This window comes from Electrophorus electricus, chromosome 6 (assembly GCF_041902795.1).
Source record: "Electrophorus electricus isolate QZ-2024a chromosome 6, ASM4190279v1, whole genome shotgun sequence".
NCBI lineage: Eukaryota > Metazoa > Chordata > Actinopteri > Gymnotiformes > Gymnotidae > Electrophorus > Electrophorus electricus.
This window is the reverse complement of record NC_137502.1, coordinates 633,062-653,620: the sequence shown is the minus strand read 5'-3', so window position 1 is coordinate 653,620 and position 20,559 is coordinate 633,062. Positions and strand designations below refer to the sequence as shown.

The following is a 20,559-nucleotide window of genomic DNA, read 5'->3' as shown; positions in this document are numbered from 1 at the left end:
TGTGCCTGTATCCTGTGCCCGTATCCTGAGATGCTGTAAAGTGCTTCTTTGGCTCTGGTTGAGCAGTGTGCTGAAATCTGACCCCTTTCCCCCAGTCTCCATCTGTTCAACAAAGTGAATATTGTCAATATTGGCAGCCATGTCAAGAAGTCTTGCCAGCTGTAGTGTAAACATTTTTAACCCTGACCCTAAACCAGCTGTAGTGTAAACATGTCTAACCATGACCCTAAACCAGCTGTAGTGTAAACATGTCTAACTGTGACCCTAAACCAGCTGTAGTGTAAACATGTCTAACTGTGACCCTAAACCAGCTGTAGTGTAAACATGTCTAACTGTGACCCTAAACCAGCTGTAGTGTAAACATGTCTAACTGTGACCCTAAACCAGCTGTAGTGTAAACATGTCTAACCATGACCCTAAACCAGCTGTAGTGTAAACATGTCTAACCATGACCCTAAACCAGCTGTAGTGTAAACATGTCTAACCCTGACCCTAAACCAGCTGTAGTGTAAACATGTCTAAACCTGACCCTAAACCAGCTGTAGTGTAAACATGTCTAACCATGACCCTAAACCAGCTGTAGTGTAAACATGTCTAAACCTGACCCTAAACCAGCTGTAGTGTAAACATGTCTAAACCTGACCCTAAACCAGCTGTAGTGTAAACATGTCTAACCATGACCCTAAACCAGCTGTAGTGTAAACATGTCTAACCATGACCCTAAACCAGCTGTAGTGTAAACATGTCTAACCGTGACCCTAAACCAGCTGTAGTGTAAACATGTCTAACTGTGACCCTAAACCAGCTGTAGTGTAAACATGTCTAAACCTGACCCTAAACCAGCTGTAGTGTAAACATGTCTAAACCTGACCCTAAACCAGCTGTAGTGTAAACATGTCTAACCATGACCCTAAACCAGCTGTAGTGTAAACATGTCTAACCATGACCCTAAACCAGCTGTAGTGTAAACATGTCTAAACCTGACCCTAAACCAGCTGTAGTGTAAACATGTCTAAACCTGACCCTAAACCAGCTGTAGTGTAAACATGTCTAAACCTGACCCTAAACCAGCTGTAGTGTAAACATGTCTAACTGTGACCCTAAACCAGCTGTAGTGTAAACATGTTTAACCCTGACCCTAAACCAGCTGTAGTGTAAACATGTCTAAACCTGACCCTAACCCAGCTGTAGTGTAAACATGTCTAAATCTGACCCTAACCCAGCTGTAGTGTAAACATGTTTAACCCTGACCCTAAACCAGCTGTAGTGTAAACATGTCTAAACCTGACCCTAAACCAGCTGTAGTGTAAACATATCTAACCATGACCCTAAACCAGCTGTAGTGTAAACATGTCTAAACCTGACCCTAAACCAGCTGTAGTGTAAACATGTCTAACTGTGACCCTAAACCAGCTGTAGTGTAAACATGTTTAACCCTGACCCTAAACCAGCTGTAGTGTAAACATGTCTAAACCTGACCCTAAACCAGCTGTAGTGTAAACATATCTAACCATGACCCTAAACCAGCTGTAGTGTAAACATGTCTAAACCTGACCCTAAACCAGCTGTAGTGTAAACATGTCTAAACCTGACCCTAAACCAGCTGTAGTGTAAACATATCTAACCATGACCCTAAACCAGCTGTAGTGTAAACATGTCTAAACCTGACCCCAAACCAGCTGTAGTGTAAACATGTCTAAACCTGACCCTAAACCAGCTGTAGTGTAAACATGTCTAACCATGACCCTAAACCAGCTGTAGTGTAAACATGTCTAACCATGACCCTAAACCAGCTGTAGTGTAAACATGTCTAACCATGACCCTAAACCAGCTGTAGTGTAAACATGTCTAACTGTGACCCTAAACCAGCTGTAGTGTAAACATGTCTAAACCTGACCCTAAACCAGCTGTAGTGTAAACATGTCTAAACCTGACCCTAAACCAGCTGTAGTGTAAACATGTCTAACCATGACCCTAAACCAGCTGTAGTGTAAACATGTCTAACTGTGACCCTAAACCAGCTGTAGTGTAAACATGTCTAAACCTGACCCTAAACCAGCTGTAGTGTAAACATGTCTAAACCTGACCCTAAACCAGCTGTAGTGTAAACATGTCTAACCATGACCCTAAACCAGCTGTAGTGTAAACATGTCTAATTGTGACCCTAAACCAGCTGTAGTGTAAACATGTCTAACCGTGACCCTAAACCAGCTGTAGTGTAAACATGTCTAACTGTGACCCTAAACCAGCTGTAGTGTAAACATGTCTAAACCTGACCCTAAACCAGCTGTAGTGTAAACATGTCTAAACCTGACCCTAAACCAGCTGTAGTGTAAACATGTCTAACCATGACCCTAAACCAGCTGTAGTGTAAACATGTCTAACCATGACCCTAAACCAGCTGTAGTGTAAACATGTCTAACTGTGACCCTAAACCAGCTGTAGTGTAAACATGTCTAACCCTGACCCTAAACCAGCTGTAGTGTGAACATGTCTAACCCTGACCCCAAACCAGCTGTAGTGTGAACATGTCTAATTTTGACCCTAAACCAGCTGTAGTGTGAACATGTCTAAACCTGACCCTAACCCAGCTGTAGTGTAAACATGTCTAAACCTGACCCTAACCCAGCTGTAGTGTAAACATGTCTAAACCTGACCCTAACCCAGCTGTAGTGTAAACATGTCTAAACCTGACCCGAACCCAGCTGTAGTGTAAACATGTCTAAACCTGACCCGAACCCAGCTGTAGTGTAAACATGTCTAAACCTGACCCGAACCCAGCTGTAGTGTAAACATGTCTAAACCTGACCCAAACCCAGCTGTAGTGTAAACATGTCTAAACCTGACCCGAACCCAGCTGTAATGTAAACATGTCTAAACCTGACCCTAACCCAGCTGTAGTGTAAACATGTCTAAACCTGACCCCAAACCAGCTGTAGTGTAAACATGTCTAAACCTGACCCTAAACCAGCTGTAGTGTAAACATGTCTAACCATGACCCTAAACCAGCTGTAGTGTAAACATGTCTAACCATGACCCTAAACCAGCTGTAGTGTAAACATGTCTAACCATGACCCTAAACCAGCTGTAGTGTAAACATGTCTAACTGTGACCCTAAACCAGCTGTAGTGTAAACATGTCTAAACCTGACCCTAAACCAGCTGTAGTGTAAACATGTCTAAACCTGACCCTAACCCAGCTGTAGTGTCAATGTCTAAACCTGACCCTAACCCAGCTGTAGTGTAAACATGTCTAAACCTGACCCTAACCCAGCTGTAGTGTGAATATGTCTAAACCTGACCCTAACCCAGCTGTAGTGTCAATGTCTAAACCTGACCCTAACCCAGCTGTAGTGTAAACATGTCTAAACCTGACCCTAACCCAGCTGTAGTGTAAACATGTCTAAACCTGACCCTAACCCAGCTGTAGTGTAAACATGTCTAAACCTGAGCCTAACCCAGCTGTAGTGTAAACATGTCTAAACCTGAGCCTAACCCAGTCTCCACAGACCCTTTACACTGCACAGGTAGACCAGCAGTTTCGCACATCCCAAAACCGCAGTCCTTCTCACCTGCCATTCCCAACTGATCTTTGATTTTATTTTTTTTTGTTTGATCTATTGTCTTGAGTGTTTTTATCACAGGCTGTCTATCTATGTGTGCGTATGTAATATTTCTCTGTGCGTATGTAGTATTTCTGCCCTGTGTTGATTGCCTGTGGAGGGGTGGTGATTTCAGTGTGGCATGGGTGTGTGCTGTCACACGTGTCTGGTTCACATGTTTTAATTACATGGCTGTAGGAGTCACACACCTCAAAGCAGCCAAATGATGCTTGCGGATTCACGCACACTTCATAAGGGCTGTGTGTCTGTGTGTGTGTCTGTGTGTGTGTGTCTGTGTGTGTGTTTTGAGGCTTACAGTAAGAGACCACATAACGGGGTGATGCAGACTTTAGCATAAATGACTCTTGAAAGGGATAACATGACGTGAGCTTGCATGTGTTGGGTGTGTGTGTATGCATACGTGCGTGTTTGTATGCCTGTGTGTGTGTGTGTGTGTGTGTGTGTGTGTGTGTGTGTGCCTAAATGTGTGGGCCGTGTGTATGCATGTGCGTGTGTATGTACGTGTGTGCATCTACATGCAAGCAAACTTGGACCTCAGATGAAGTGCAGCATTCTCTGTTGTGTTTTCTGCAAACACTATTAGACCTTCCCACTGTGGAAAGACATTCTGTTGTCTCTACGTGTCCTAATCACCTCCTCTGACGCTGTTGTCTCTGTGTGTCCTAATCACCTCCTCTGACGCTGTTGTCTCTGCGTGTCCTAATCACCTCCTCTGACGCTGTTGTCTCTGCGTGTCCTAATCACCTCCTCTGACGCTGTTGTCTCTGCGTGTCCTAATCACCTCCTCTGACGCTGTTGTCTCTGCGTGTCCTAATCACCTCCTCTGACGCTGTTGTCTCTGCGTGTCCTAATCACCTCCTCTGACGCTGTTGTCTCTGCGTGTCCTAATCACCTCCTCTGACGCTGTTGTCTCTGCGTGTCCTAATCACCTCCTCTGACGCGGTTGTCTCTGCGTGTCCTAATCACCTCCTCTGACGCTGTTGTCTCTGCGTGTCCTAATCACCTCCTCTGACGCTGTTGTCTCTGCGTGTCCTAATCACCTCCTCTGACGCTGTTGTCTCTGCATGTCCTAATCACTTCCTCTGACGCTGTTGTCTCTGCGTGTCCTAATCACCTCCTCTGACGCTGTTGTCTCTGCGTGTCCTAATCACCTCCTCTGTTGTCCCCTTATCCTTTTCCCTCCCAGAGTCCCTGTCCTGCACACTGGGACAGCACACAACCTTATTTGCAGACAGAATATCATGAATATGAAATGAAATTATTCTGCCTGACATTTACATTTAGTTGGGACTCACTAGCATAAACACTCTCACACTGTAGCGTACACACACTAGCATACACACTCTCACATTGTAGCTTACACACTGGCTTTGGGTTCAGACCGCAATCTGAAAGCAGGGCACTGATAGTGAAAGATCAATAACCTTCAGCAAGCTGGAGAGCTGTTACCACTCAGCTCTCACCCTCATTACCACACACACACACACACACACACACACACACACACACACATATGACTCTGCACTTTACACTCTCCTGAGAGGAACACGGTGTCTCTATCCCCTGAGCAGTCTCACACAGCAGAGAGTTTCCATTCTCTTCCAATTTCTATATTAGCTGACAACCTGGCTATGTTCAGTGAATGCTTTTGGTGGGTTTCACTAAGCCACTCTCTTCTTCTCTTTCACAGCCGTGCAATCAAAACCAATCAGGACCTTCTTCCTGAGACACCCTGGACCAACATCTTCTACGACGACTTCTGGGGCACGCTCCTGACACATAGCGGTAGTCACAAGTCTTACCGGCCACTCTGCACACTCTCCTTCCGCCTGAACTTTGCGCTGGGTGGCCTGGAGCCCTGGGGCTTCCATCTGGTGAACGTGGGGCTGCACTGCCTCACTGCTGCACTCTTCTCCCACCTGGCGGGGGCGCTGCTGGGCCGAGGCTGCTGGCAGCTGCTGGCCGGCCTGCTCTTTGCCACCCACCCCGTGCACACGGAGGCGGTGGCAGGTGTGGTGGGGCGGGCAGACGTGGGTGCTGCCCTCTTCTTCCTCCTGGCACTGTTGTGCTATGCAGGGCACTGTGCCCGGCGGTCGGAGGGTGCCCGCGCCTCAGGCTGGGCGTGGCTCCTGGCCTGCCTGGCCTGCTCTGTGTGTAGCATGCTGTGGAAGGAGCAGGGCATCACTGTGCTCGCCGTGGCTGCCGTCTACGACCTGTTCGTCTTCCACAGGATGAAGTTACAGCATATCCCAGGAATCTTCTATAAGGTATCTAGACTCTTTCCTTTGGAACATGTGTGTGGGTGTGTGTGGTCTTTCATACACTCACACACTACTCATTTTCAGCAGTAGATACTGAAGTCAGATATAATTAAACCACTTGTTTGGCAAGACCAGTCCTGCTTTCACAATTAGTTAATAATGGATATTCATTAGCCATCCACAATAAAATGCTTGCTTGGGGACTTTGTAATTTCCCTATTTATCCACAATGAAAACTGCATTTAAGTTAACCATTAACCTACACTGCTGGTCCTCTGCTTAATGAAGGTTTGTGGATATGGTTTTACCATATCAGAGGAAGAGATTTATTTTATATTGTTCTTTTATAATAACCCTAACCCTAACCATACATTAACCCTAACCGTACATTAACCCTAACCCCGAACCCTAACTGTTCATTAACCCTAACCCTAAACGTACATAACCCTAACCCCTAATCCTAACCGTACATTAACCCTAAACCCTAACCCTAACCATACATTAACCCTAACCTTGAACCCTAACCGTACATTAACCCTAACCCCAATCCTAACCCTAACCGTACATTAACCCTAACCCTAACAGAGCAGAGGTAGATTGTAGGCAGTGATTTATGATTTTGTGAAAAGACGAACATTCAATTTTTCCTGAAAATGGCATTTCTTTACAAATCACCCTACATTTACAGCATATATTTACACTCTTTAGCCTGTTTTTAACTGTAGGGCTGAACAGCTGTGAGTATGGACTCTAACCATTCCAGACACATTTCCACACGGTTTGGCAAAGGACACTAACAAACTGTTCTCAGCATGGTTTTCTCAGCACAGTTAGCTATCCCTAACCCTCAGCCCTTACACATGCTCAGGGCTGCACAACTCTTCCGATGGAATGCTTTAATGTGTAGGAATTTGTAAGACACTTGTTGCTTTGTATCTTGTCACCAATTTGAATATATCCTGTACTGTTCTGCAGCTTTAATAACTGACATGAACTTAGTAACAACCTTAGTAACTGACATGGCCTTAGTAACAGTTATTTTTCAGGTTATGTCTATGTATTCTACAGATGCCCCGGAAAATACAAATACATAAATATTATCTTAGATAATGAAGTTCTGTACACAAATGAGTGTGTGGCTAAAAAGGAATGGGTTTGGCATACAGTCTGGGTGTCTGTCTAGGTAGAGTTGGGCTTTGGGTGCCATTATTGGTATTTATTATGGCAGGTGAGGCGATAACATATGTTGCCCTGTGGCAAAATATGCATGTGCACACACACACGCCCACACACACAAATACACACAGATGGCTTTTCTGTGCTCTGTAGTTTTCTGTCAGGGGGTGATGAAGTGATGTCCTATGCATGCCCTTGTTCTGGAACACCTGTCTACCATCTGGGCCAAAGCACGCAGAAAGTACAAACAAGCAGACTCGCATTATGCATACAAGCAGACTCGCACTGTGCATACATGCAGACTCAACTATGCATACATGCAGAGACTCTCCCTCCTTCTCTCTTCTAGCTCTTCCCCTTTTCCTGTGTTTGAACGCCCCTCATGCTGTCCCTCATGCTGTCCTCTAGGTTCTGCAGTGCTGTCTGAGAACTGTTGCATGCTCTTGGTGTTTATTTTTTACCCAGAGTTCTGCATTAGGTGGAGGCAGGGGGAAGGTTTTAGCAGACCCAGAGATCAGTCCTGGCACCTCTGTAAGCAGTGCAGTGTGGTCGATGTGTTGAGTGCTCCAATCCGGTGTTTGTGCAGAAGGGAAACATGAGTGTTGTACTACAGCAAATAAACAAGCACTCGTTCACACAGGGCCCATGTTTGTCCCCGCAGGGCCCGTGCTCGTCCCCGCAGGGCCTTCGCTAATCTTCTTAGGTTCTGGTCGGGTTCCCATGTGGTGAATGATGCCAGTGGAGATCTAACAGTGGGGTGTTTAGGAAGTTGATGTTCTGTTTCTAACTGCAGGCAGAAAGGTTCTACAAGCTCTCGCCGCCCTCCCGAAGAGCTCCAAAACATTCTTCAACATTCTAGAACACGGCAGTGACCTTTTTTTATTTTGCTCATGACTAGATGAGAATGAAATGGTAAAAATATATCATGATACTAGAAGACATTTTCACAATGCACAATAAATAATAATTAAATAAATATTTTGAACTATAAATAAATGTAAATCATTTTGAAATTATAGGGTAATATCCAGAGATCTACTGCTCAGTTTTACTTTACAGTGTGTTTACATGCTAACACTAATCAGATAACTGCAGAAAATCAGATTTTGTGAGTAATTTAATGAACTCTGGGTTTATACATGTCATTAATCCTATTTATATTTATATTCATTAATTGTATTAATCATATTTACATGAAGCAGTAATCGTATTTCTACTATGCAACCAGCCAATAATCTCACAGAAGGATTTTACATAAACTTCAAACTTCCTTATTTGGCTTTTTGTAAACATTGACCCACTTTACTGCTAAATATGGATCTTTTTTATGGTTACTAATAGTGTGCAGTGTTTCCAGTGCCTGATTTCGTCATGCATGTGCTGTGTTTCAGGGTCTCCCCAAAGACCCTGGTAGCCATTTTGCTGGTGCTGCATTTCATTCTGCTAGCCACTACCGGGAGAGCTCTGGTTTCATTTGTGTGCAGGTGTAGCACACTTTATCAGATTTCTTAACTGGATTTCTAGGCCTTAATCCAATCTAAGAGTATGCTGTTTACATGACCACTTGAATAATCAGATAATTGCAGAAATCCGATTGCGATTATGAAGTGGATTTAAACGCACTGAGTTTCTCCATTGTTTGTTGTTAGTCTTCAAAATCAAATCAAATCAAAGTTTATTTTTATACAACAACAGATTACAACAGATGTTGTTACAACGCAGCTTCACAAATGTACAAGTCCAAGCCCCCGGTGAGAGAGCCATGAGTCTTCCTCTGTTTCTGGTGCAATTCATGAAAATATTAGGTTATCCTGCATATTATGGCTTTGTACATTGCATTTTGTTTTCTTTATTGATTTTGTCTAGTTCCATTGTTAGCCAGTTGACTGTGAATTTAAGATGGTTAGTTTGTAAAAACAAACTAACTTTGATGAATTCTTAATAACTGTTTTGGCTGCTAAAAGGGTCCTTGCCACTTAAATAAAAGTGGTTTAGTTTAGCAACTATTTGCCACCATAAGGAATCTCACCCAGAGCCTCACGAGATTAGTATTAGGGTTAGGGCTAGGGTTATAGTTAGGATTAGAGTTAGGATTAGGATTAAAGTTAATATTTGGGTTAGTGTTATGGTTAGGATTTGAGTTAGGGCTAGGATTAGGGTTAGGTTTAGGATTAGGGTTAGGATTAGAGTTAGGATTAGGGTTTAGGGTTAAGTTTAGAGTTAGGTTTAAGGTTAGGTTCAGGGTTAGGTTTAAGGGTTAGGTTTAGGGTTAAGGGTAGAGTTAGGGTTAGGGTTAAATTTATATTTAGGGTTAGGTTTAGAATTAAATTTAGGGTTAGGATCAGAGATGCAACCCACTGTCCTACTGAACTCAAATTTTTAGTAATGCACCAAAAATCTTTGACCAAAAGGGCCAGAAATGAGAGAAACAGCTGAAAAATTTTGATCAAAAATAAAATAACAACAACAACAACAACAAAACAAAGATAACTAAAATGTACTTAACAAAACCAAATCTGCCTTTGGTTTCCTTTTCTTTGCTTTGCTTGTCAGTGTGGATATGTTCCAACAGTTTGAGCAGCAACACTGAAAATAACAACCATGTGGAACCATTTCATGGTTTCGGTGAGGGATATTAGACAAGTGATTTGCAGTTTCAGGAGGAGGTACGACACCAAAGGATTCTACAGATTCTACAGCTACAGGTCTGATGCACCATTTCTAAATGTGCCATCCTGCAGAAACTACAGAAGCAAGCAGGAAGGTGCCTACTAGCACACCACTGCCAGCTATAGCTGCACTTATAGAGAAGACAGAGAAACAAACAAACAAACAAACAAACAAAAAACTGTTCTCAGCCCAGTATGACCTGAATTTCAGTTTCAAGAATTTTCATGCATCACTAATTTCTACCATAAAATTTAAACATGTTCCAGGATGTTTGCCATTTCTTTTACTTGTTATTAAACTTTGTCCAGGGCAGGATCAGTGAGCGATAACACCCAAAAATGTTCTTTATTTATGATGGCTGAAGCCGTGAAGATATCCTTGGGCTAAAGGAATCTACCCCAACATTATTTGAAACACTGAAGGACCTGATACAGTGTCTGGAACCTGTTGGGTGTGGTGTGCTGAGGCCTGGTTTCTGTGTGCCCTGATTTTGTGTTTGTGAGTTTGTGAATTCTGGAGCTGTGAGAACAGCCACTGTAAAGCGTTTGGTGGGGTACAACCATCAATACAGTCTAATACAATTCAGTCTAATACAACCATCACAAATCGGTTAGATTGGTGTGCAGTTCTGCCCAGCAGCCTCTGTGGCTTCTGATATTATGGTTCATGAACAGTTTGAAAAGTTATATCAGAATGTGGCCAGATGTGCTGTTTTTGAGAGTTTTTTCTCTCTTCCACATTCTGTTCTGTCAAGATATGATAAATAGATAAATTCATTCATACCATCCATTTTGTTCTATGTATAACTTGAGCCATTCTTAATTAAATCTACCTGAACAGTTTCTCAAGACAGCTCTGCTCCAGGTTGGTTATATTTAGATCAACACAAAACAAAGTCATGCATCAAGGTTGCATTCTGCACGCAGGTAATGGAATGAACTTCCCTGTCTGTCCATACTCATGATACACTGGCTGTGCTCAAATGAGGACAGAAGACTCACAGCTTTATTGCGTCACTGAACACTTAAATATGCATGGAAATCAATAACAACAAAGTTTACTCTTATTTCCTACTTTAGGCAGGATAGTATTCTTGACACTATTTAAGCTAATGTGTGGAACTGGTTTTAATAAAGATCAAGGACATTGCCAAATGATGTAAAATGTATATTTTGGGAGATAGGCCACTCTCGACTCAGTAACGTTAGTAAGTACAAAAAATCCAGCAACATTCTTGTAATACTAGCACAATACATCTTACTACGTTCAGTATCCATGTCCCATTAGATAGATAATAAAGTGACCAAAGAGTGAAGATTCAGGGTAGATATTTCAAATAAAATGTGTGCTGAATAGATACATAAATGTTGTTCCAAACAACTTCAGACCAGCTTTTGAAATTTCAGACAATGCATGTAGTGCTGGAGCCAGAGTCATGGGTACAGCGCCAAGTGTGAGCTACAGAAAACGAGATTTCACTTATCTCAACCTTTTCTCCTGTAAATGTCACTGTGTATCAGAAATGGAATTCCTGGCCATCTTTGCTCCCTGTCTGGCTTGTTTCTGTTCCAGGTTTTGGGTGAGCTGGACAGAGGTGTTGCTGGTTGTTCAGGTGAGCTGAGCAGTGGTATTGTTGGTGTTTCTTCTCCCAAATGGGTCTAATTTCAGGGTTTTGGCTCTCAGCGGCTGCCGGACTATTTGGGTGCTGTGGTTAAACACTGTGTGCTGTCCCTGACTGTTTGGATGCTGTGGATCAAACACTGTTTGCTGCCCCTGACTGTTTGGATGCTGTGGATCAAACACTGTTTGCTGTCCCTGATTGTTTGGGTGCTGTGGTTCAAACACTGTGTGCTGTCCCTCACTGTTTGGGTGCCGTGGTTTAAACACTGTGTGCTGGCCTCTTCTTTGCAGAATTAGAGTCTTAGTCATTCTGTTTTTTTAAAACGGAACATGTTTAAGAGCAAAGCAGGGAAATGGTGCTTCAAATGGTTGGAATTTTCAGTTCCTAGCAAATTGAACAAGATGTGTTTAGACTATAGTATAGAGGAAGAAAAATCCACATGCCAAAACTATTTCCCAATTGAGCATTAACAACCTCTGCTCAAATCTGTATTTGTTGTAAAATGCTGAGGTTTTGGTAAACATTTTTTTTCTTCTTCCCAGTAGTTTATCGTATGCACAGCACATGTGCATGTGCACCACAGTCCAGATCCCTCATGGGGATCAGTCATACAGAGCAGTACAGCTCAGAGCTTTTCCTGTGCTGTGTGTATGTTTGGGAGGTCTCATTAAAAACTGGAGCCTAATAAACACAGAATCAGGCTCCACATCTGTCACATTCCTGGGCTCTGAATCCCGCCAGTTTCTGTCCACTTTACTCTGAGACAATTGCTTGATGTTTGTCTTTAAATGGTACAGCCTAATGAAGAGGTTTTGGAAAAGATGTGTACAAAATGGTTTTGAAAACACCTTCACATTTTCCTTTCTCATTTAAAAGCACCTAGAAATTTGAGAAGCTCCAGCAGAATACAGATATTGAATGAGGGGTAGGTTGTGTTTCTGTGCTTTTTCAGTGAAATTTCGTTGAATTTCGTTGTGAATTTCAGAGGGACCTTTCTCTCTGTTACATTTTTGGACATTGTGGTCTGTTTATTTGAAGTCACCTCACATTTCCGATATTCCCATTTAATCAAACCTCACAAGGAATATGAAAATGGCTAGTTCATACAAACATTTAAATGCCATTTCATGTCCCTCTAAACTCTCTTTTACAGGAGTTGATCTAGAAAGTGGGCAGCTGTGCACTCCGTTTTAGTGGATGTTCATCAAGATGTCCTCTACTCTCAGCATTTGAAAGAAAGCCACTCTCTGAAAAAGATGTATTTTCCCTCTTCTAATTGGTCTATTTTGCATTTCATCTCCAAGGACATTATTCTCACATGCCTGCTTCATAAAGGCTAAATTGTTTCATTTTTAAACTGATTGAAAAGGCATTACAAAAAGACAGAATAGGGGGGTAAACTGCCTCTTTCCCTCCTACTGGGTTGTGCTAAACCACTTATTTTGAGCTAAACTGGATTAGAGACAAAAAGCTTGAATTCCTCAGCATGCTGCAGTAGGCCACTGTGACCCCCATCCCCCCAAGCCTGGACAGTGGCAATAATTGAACTCATGTTTTAAAGTGCCTGCCATTCAACACTGGCTTTTTTTGTTTTTTGATGTTTGCCTTGTTTCATTCTCTCATCAGTTTTGAAAGAAGCTGCTTGTGTGCAATGGGTCATTGCGTCAATGCAAGTTCTAATTAAAGAATGTGTGTGTGATGCTGTCCACAGTCCGTACGTTTACAGTGACGATGATGATTTCTTCCGCAGATATGTGAATGCTCCATGCACAGATGGCTGTGGTTAGCGTTTCGGAGTTTCAGCCTGCGCCAGAGATCAGGCAGACTAGCATTGATGCCCTTGTTTGTCCCATGGCCAGGTAGTGACTGCGAGACAGTGTGTGTGGGCCAAGTGCCAAAATCAAAAACCCACCAGAACTGCAGTTTTCCTTTAAAACCTTTACTACTTTTCTGCCCATCTACATACCTTAAGAAGGTTACAGTGAATTGGACACACATGCAAGCACACACTCTCACACTCAGCTGAGGGGTGGTCCCACCAGTGGAGATAAATGTTTCATGCTCGGCGCATCTGGCTGAGAGCCCTGGGCTGCTCTGTCAGCATCACACACACACATTAGGGGAGTGCTGCGCAGTGACTCGGCTGTCAAACCCGGGAACCTTTCTCAATTATGTGTCCTCTCACTTTGATTAAACACTGAATCATCGTCTCCTGCTCCCACACACATATGCACGCACGCATGCACACACGTACAAATCCCTGTCTGTGCGTTTTGGCTAGCTGATGCAAGCTGTGTGTGTGTGTGTGTGTGTGAGAGAGAGAGAGAGAGATAGTTAAATCCTCGCTGCAGCCTGGGAGCCATCATGATCCCACACTGACAGCCTCTCTGTAAACCCGTAGACGATCTGTAGCAGTGTGCAAATATGAACACAGGCGCCCGACCTTGCTGCCATAAGGACAGACTCTCTGTGGACCGCCGCCTCACTCTCACTCTGTTACACTCACACTCGCACGCTTTTTTGTGTAAAAAGCCAGACTGGATTTGTTATGTTTCAGTGCAACTGGCTGACAGGGTTGCATGGGAGCTTAAATATGTGTGTGTGTTAATGCAGTGTGTAGCAGGACACAATGTACCATGCATCTTTCTAAAGGTGTTTTGCATACCTCTGGAAAAATAGGAATTTCTTGGTACTTCTGTACTTGACGAAAGTGTCTTTATGTCGTTGAAGTTTGATAGTCATAACATATTTTGCAGTGGATTTAGACACTATCAGGCAATCCTCCTATCAGACTGAAGTATTACTCTCCTATCAGACTCGGGTATAACACTCCTATCAGACTGGATTCATGATTCCTCTTTCTTATGGATTCAGTGTCTGTTTTACCATAGTGATTTTCAGCTATATGCATTCTGTCAACGTTACACTCAACTGCACTGTGTGCGTGCATACATACGTGATGGAGAGATGGACAAGCTCAGAGTTCCCTGCGTTTCTCTTTAGCTGGGGCTGTTTGTCCTTTACACACCACAGAGAGAACATCACTCTTCCTTCTAGCGCACTAAAGGCACTCTTGGGTCCAGGATCACACCTCTTCTCTGATCGCTCCAGCTAGGGCTAGCATTCCTGACTATCATGGATTTACTTATTCACAGCTGACATTTTCTGCCTTTAAACTTCTTGATTTATGTGGAGGATGTGTTGTTATTGTAATTCATGTCATCAGAAGTGTATGTTAGAAGTGTATTAAATACTATTTAATTTGCATCCTGTTTTGACCAAAAGGTTACAGAGGATCTGACAGACACAAGCACACAGGCAGTTTTGTATGGTTTTGTGCTGGACTTTGGAGACAGATCGATAGGCCTCCTGCATATGGGAGCTTTTTAATACCTGTATTTGCTTACTGTAAAATGACAAGTTACTGGAAACCAAATAGGATGAGTAATAGGTTTAGGGTTAGGAGTCTATGGTTTAGAGTTAGTGGTCTGTGGTTTAGGGTTAGGAGTTTAGGGTTAGGGGTCTATGGTTTAGGATTAGGGGTCTGGTTTAGGGTTAGGGTGCATGGTTTAGGGTTAGGGGTCTGTGGTTTAGGGTTAGGGTCTATGGTTTAAGGTTAAGGGTCTGTAGTTTAAGGTTAGAGGTATGTGGTTTAGGGTTAGGGGTCTGGATCCCCTACCTTCTGTGGAACATGTGCTTCATTCCACCATATGTATATTTGATAATAGATTAAGAAAAACACTAACAGTAGTCGTATATGCCCCTTGTTTGGCTGGTATAGCTTTTGCTCTACATATGTTATACTGGGCTACAACTGTCTTGGAGCTTAAAACAGAAGTTTTGCTATTGGGCAAATGCTCACTATATCTCTGCTGGTCTGGATTGTATGATTAGGTAAGAGTTAAGTGGCCTCTTTAAGAGATTCCCCTTGAGAGGGTTTCTCTCTCCTCACTGAATCAAATAGATCGCTAAAGACAGGAGAGAATCAATACTGCTGTACACTCCTGCAGGCTTACAAAAGAGGAAACACTTTCTCACTGTGGAGACTGTTGAAACTGCAAGATGCTATTTAATTATTCATTTATTTCATTCATTTATTGGACATCCATGATCTGTTATGTAGCTAGTAATGGCAGTGGCTATGAATAAAGAAATTAAATAGTTAAATGGATTTTCTTGGAGGTGCTGTCATACTCAGCAGTTAGTCCACATTAACACATTCCTTTCAGTCCATAAATCTTGAGTCATTTCATATATGCTGCATTGTTGTTTCTTCAATGATCAACATGAGTATTTCTACCTGGATCAGGTTAACATTATTTGCTATGGAAGTTATATGAAGCATTGACCAAATTACATTGGTTTGCACAGGAGTTACCAGCTTTCTGATGAGAAAGTCAAAAATATAATGCGGCTATATGTAAGTCACTGAAGAAGTCTTGAATATCAGCACAACCGCTTCTACTCAAAGTGAAAAAAACATTCAAAAACTTTATAAATACCTCGTAATGACTTCCATGCACGCAGATGTAGAGTGTTTAATATAGGCGTTGTTCTCTGTTGGACAGGCATGTGTATGGCTGAATTTAATGTTTACTTGGTGATGTCTGTGAAGGCCAGGCGTGATAGATTGAGATGAGTGTGTGACAGTCTCTCATCATGACATAAGTCAGAATTTACTGACCAGCAGTCAATATCTTGCATATTATGTTTATAATTTGAGCCATATTAACACAAAATCAGTCTGTACCAAGGGCCAAGAACATGAAACTGTTGTATTCCCTGTGTTAGGGTTAGGAGTAACACCAAACCTTCCCTGAATAATCCCCCTGTGTGGCGCATAGCTCACAATCCAACAAACGTGGAGTGAAATGTGAAGTGACACATGGAGTGCTTGAGTGCTTGGTGTTCCAAATTGCACTCCTGTGTTTTGCTGTTCTCAGTTTACTGACTATTGCATAATTAGGTATATGATGTCCTTCAGTTTCCTTCAGTGTGATGTTCGGAATGACTGCTGTGGTCAGGATACAAACATAACATGTAGCAGGATTAAATTAAAATGGTAGAAAATCACAAACTAACCATGAAACTGCTTTGCCTCCTTATTCTCAAAATATTTCTCTTTGCTGTTGCTATTAAATGGACATGTTGCCTCAGTTACTTTTCTTCTCTGTCTGTTTCAGAGGAAGAATGTGTGTCTGCTGATGAGCACATTTCTGTTGGGCTCATGGGGGGTCTTTCTCTTGGCCTTTCGCCTCTACTGGATGGGCAACAAACCACCAAATTTCTCCAACTCTGACAACCCTGCAGCTGATTGCTCCAGCGTCCTCACCCGGTTACTAACCTTCTTTTACCTGCCTGCCCTGAATATGTGGCTCCTCCTCTTCCCAGATATGTTAAGCTTTGATTGGTCAATGGATGCTCTGCCTCTTCTCAGAAGCATCAGTGATTGGAGAAATCTCCACACTGTGGCCTTCTACACTGGGCTGATGGCACTCGCATGGTTTGGACTATGCAGTCACCCAAACAAGGAAGAGACCGATGGCAAGGCCCATCATGCAGCAAATGGAAAACCCAGTACAAATGGGCACATTGTTGACACTGGCTACGATCCCTTCATTCCAGACTGGGACTATGTGCAGATGAATGGAAATGGTACCCAAACACATCGTTTAACTAGGACTGTTTTGCCCACAACTGAGAATGTTGTGGTCTTCTCATTAGGATTACTGACCATCCCTTTCCTCCCCGCCACCAACCTGTTCTTCTACGTGGGTTTCGTGGTGGCCGAGAGGGTCCTCTACATCCCCAGCATGGGTTTCTGCCTGCTGGTGGCGGTGGGGACGAGAGCCCTGTGGGTGCGGCTCAAGAGCAGCTCATCCAGGAGGCTGGTGCTAGCCTGCAGTGCTTCACTCGTGCTCCTCTTTGGGGTGAAGACAGTTCTAAGGAACCAGGACTGGCACAATGAAGAGGTGCTGTATAGGTCAGGGATAACTGTGAACCCTGCCAAAGGTGAGTTCACCCCTTCAATCGTGGTCCTGTCAGGTTCTGCAAATGCAATTTGTGAAGTAATTTAATTTCAGTGTGCATACGGTGCTGAATGATTTGAAGTACATCAAGCACTGCATTGCCTTATATTTTTGTTAGCTCCATTCAGGAGGTTTAAATGAAATTCTGCTTTGGCAAGTTTTTTGAACAGCAAAGTAATCCAGTTTCATTGAGGGAAGTGTGAACTCTGCACTGCCTGTGATTATGGTTAGGGTTAATGCAGTTTCATTGAGGGCAGTGTGAACTCTGCACTGCTTGTAATTAACAATTCCAAAAATGTAACCCAAAAACAATTTCCCTAAAATGTTGGTCTGCTCTGTGTTTCCTGTAGCTTTAAGTAGACAATAATTGTTAGATCTTCATAAATTGGCAAGTTTAAGGGTCTTTTTCAGCAGTAAATTTGCTAAGATTAATTAGTTTCTAGGAGTGTTGCAGTGAAGTACACTCATTACCCAGAGTTAGTTTCTGGATTAAGGTTAAGGTTAGTGTTGGGATTGTTGAGCTGAAGTAGCCTGGGTTAGGGTTAAGGGTTAACGTTAGTGTTGGGAGTGTTGAGGTGAAGTAGCCTGGGTTAGGGTTAAGGTTAGTGTTGGGAGTGTTGAGGTGAAGTAGACTGTTGGAATTAAACAAAAGATGAAGACATTTCCCAGCAGGCCACAACAGTCACCTTTCTCAATGGTAGATTATAATTTTCAGTGTGTTCACATTTCCACTATAATTGTATCTGAGTCCTGGAATAAATTACATATACAGTCACACACACACATTCCTCATGAAATATTGTAATATTAAATGCTGTAACTTCTAGGTAATGACCAAATGCATATATATTATGAAGCCATGATAAAGGTAAAACTCTGATCGCAAGCTTACAAGATAGCATAGCTTCCTCAGAGGTGGTTTACCAATGAGAGTATGGTAATTTATTCTTTTACATTTTCATCGTAATTATTCTTTTTCATGTTTAATATACTTAAGAAACATATACATATAATATTATCCTGTAAATCACAATGCTCAGACACATGTAGCAACCTGCAAGAGTCAAGTTAGGGTTGGGGTTAGGGTTAGAGTCAGGGTTAAGGTAAGGGTTAGGGTTAATGACTAGGGTTAGGGTCAAGAGTCAAGTTAGGGTTGGGGTTAGGGTTAGAGTCAGGGTTAAGGTAAGGGTTAGGGTTAATGACTAGGGTTAGAGTCAGGGTTAAGGTAAGGGTTAGGGTTAATGACTAGGGTTAGGGTCAAGAGTCAAGTTGGGGTTAGGGTTAGAGTCAGGGTTAAGGTAAGGGTTAGGGTTAATGACTAGGGTTAGGGTCAAGAGTCAAGTTAGGGTTGGGGTTAGGGTTAGAGTCAGGGTTAAGGTAAGGGTTAGGGTTAATGACTAGGGTTAGGGTCAAGAGTCAAGTTAGGGTTGGGGTTAGGGTTAGAGTCAGGGTTAAGGTAAGGGTTAGGGTTAATGACTAGGGTTGGGGTCAGGAGTCAAGTTTTCCAACCTCATCTGCCATTTAGGATTGCCCTTCAGTCATTGTTCTCTGTCTATTTTAAATGGTGAGAAATTCACATAAGTGACTCACTTATCGAGTCTGTCAGTATGTCTTAGACTTCAGTTACCTAGACAGTATTCCTCTCTTCATTCCATTGTCTTGCCTAACAATGCTATGCACTTAATCTGTCTCTTACTTCTGGGACAATACTGAAGCAATTTCATCCCTGCTGAATAATCTTAGTCTGCTGAACCCGACGGGTGCTGTAACATAATATCCAAGGCCTGCCTAAGTAAATATGTTAGTTGTTCAGGATAAGTGTAAATATGTAAATGAAAATGTATTTAGCCGGTTGTCTGTTTTCTCTGATTGTGCAAAGATCTCATGCACTTTCTCTCAAAGAACTCAAACACTGTTTTAAATTAAAGCAAAATCTTGGAATGCCCTCTTATGTACTTTCTCTCTCTGTGGAACCCTGGCTCCTTAGCCTGGGGAAATCTTGGGAATGTGTTGAAGAACCAGGGGAAGATGGCAGAGGCTGAGAGGGCGTACAGGAATGCTCTGTACTACCGGAGGAATATGGCTGACATGTTGTATAACCTGTGAGTAAGAGTGCATCTCTCCTGCAGTAACACACGCCCAGGTGAACCCACAACACGTTCGTCCAGGATCCACCCTCTCACACTTAACCTGTTAATCATCTGACTGTCTCCTGCAAAGAGACCACAGAGACCCCCTGGTTCCACATTAATGCCTGCACCACTGCACTGACCCCTGAACTGTACATTACATATACAGTTTAACACACTGGTTAACCCTTAATGTGGCATGGTGAAAGAAGACCTGCATCATGTTATTATTGATTACATTTGTTGGATTGTGTGAATATCATGATTCATTAAGGCACCCACAGAACGCTCATCTACAGTGTCTGAGATTGGTCACTTTGTAGAAATCAATTAAAAATGGATTGTGATATTGCACTACTGATTAATCAGTGCTGTATTATGTAGCTCTTGTGCTATGAGTCTTGTAGCAGACTAGATAATGATGACAAAGCCTTCTTTTAGTGTGTTCCCCAAATCCTGAACAGTTTTTGTGTCTGTCTGCTGTCAGTAGTTTATTAATGAATGCTGGAAAGGACCGTGTGTGTTCTGTCACGGTAGATCACTACATCTGTCAGCATCACAAAAGCCTCTTTGGCAGTCAGTAAAAAACCTGCATTGCATGAGAACACTGCCAACTTCAAGATCGGCCCTGAATGGTCTTGTTTATTTATTTATTTATTTCTCCCTCTTTTCTGTGGCAGGGGTCTGTTGCTCCAGGAAAACAGGAAGTTCTCAGAGGCTCTGCACTACTACAAGCTGGCCATCGGCAGCAGGCCAACACTTGCTTGTATGCGCACTCGCTCTCTCTACGCTTTAATTTCAAGCTCCCACAGTCATGACTGTATCCCAGCAACTCCTGAATCCTGTGTGTGTGTGTGTGTGTGTGTGTGGGTGTTTGTGTGTGTGTGTGTGTCTCTGTGTTTGTGCATGTGTGTGTGTGTGTGTGTGTGTTTGTGTGTGCGTTAAGCTTTGCTCCAGCTTTATTGAATTAATGACTCAAATCTCACTGTGTCAACACTTAAAACCACACTTAGTTTGGATGAGTCAAGGTCAGAGAAACTAACGGGTCTGG

At 42.8% G+C, this 20,559-nt stretch overlaps 1 protein-coding gene across 2 annotated transcripts in view; it reads left to right on the top strand.

Annotated features, from left to right (window-relative positions):
* Window positions 1–20,559, top strand: part of tmtc2b (transmembrane O-mannosyltransferase targeting cadherins 2b) — a 73,239-nt gene that overhangs the window by 32,103 nt on the left and 20,577 nt on the right. Inside the window, exons 2-6 of one of the 2 annotated variants that reach the window (XM_081715785.1) lie at window positions 5,313–5,889; window positions 16,534–16,685; window positions 16,788–17,362; window positions 19,367–19,481; window positions 20,189–20,274. In XM_081715785.1, the coding sequence (XP_081571911.1) occupies window positions 5,313–5,889; window positions 16,534–16,685; window positions 16,788–17,362; window positions 19,367–19,481; window positions 20,189–20,274 (1,505 nt within the window). Of the gene's footprint in view, window positions 1–5,312; window positions 5,890–16,533; window positions 17,363–19,366; window positions 19,482–20,188; window positions 20,275–20,559 lie in introns of both variants that reach the window. The other variant, XM_035524899.2, reaches the window with a different exon arrangement.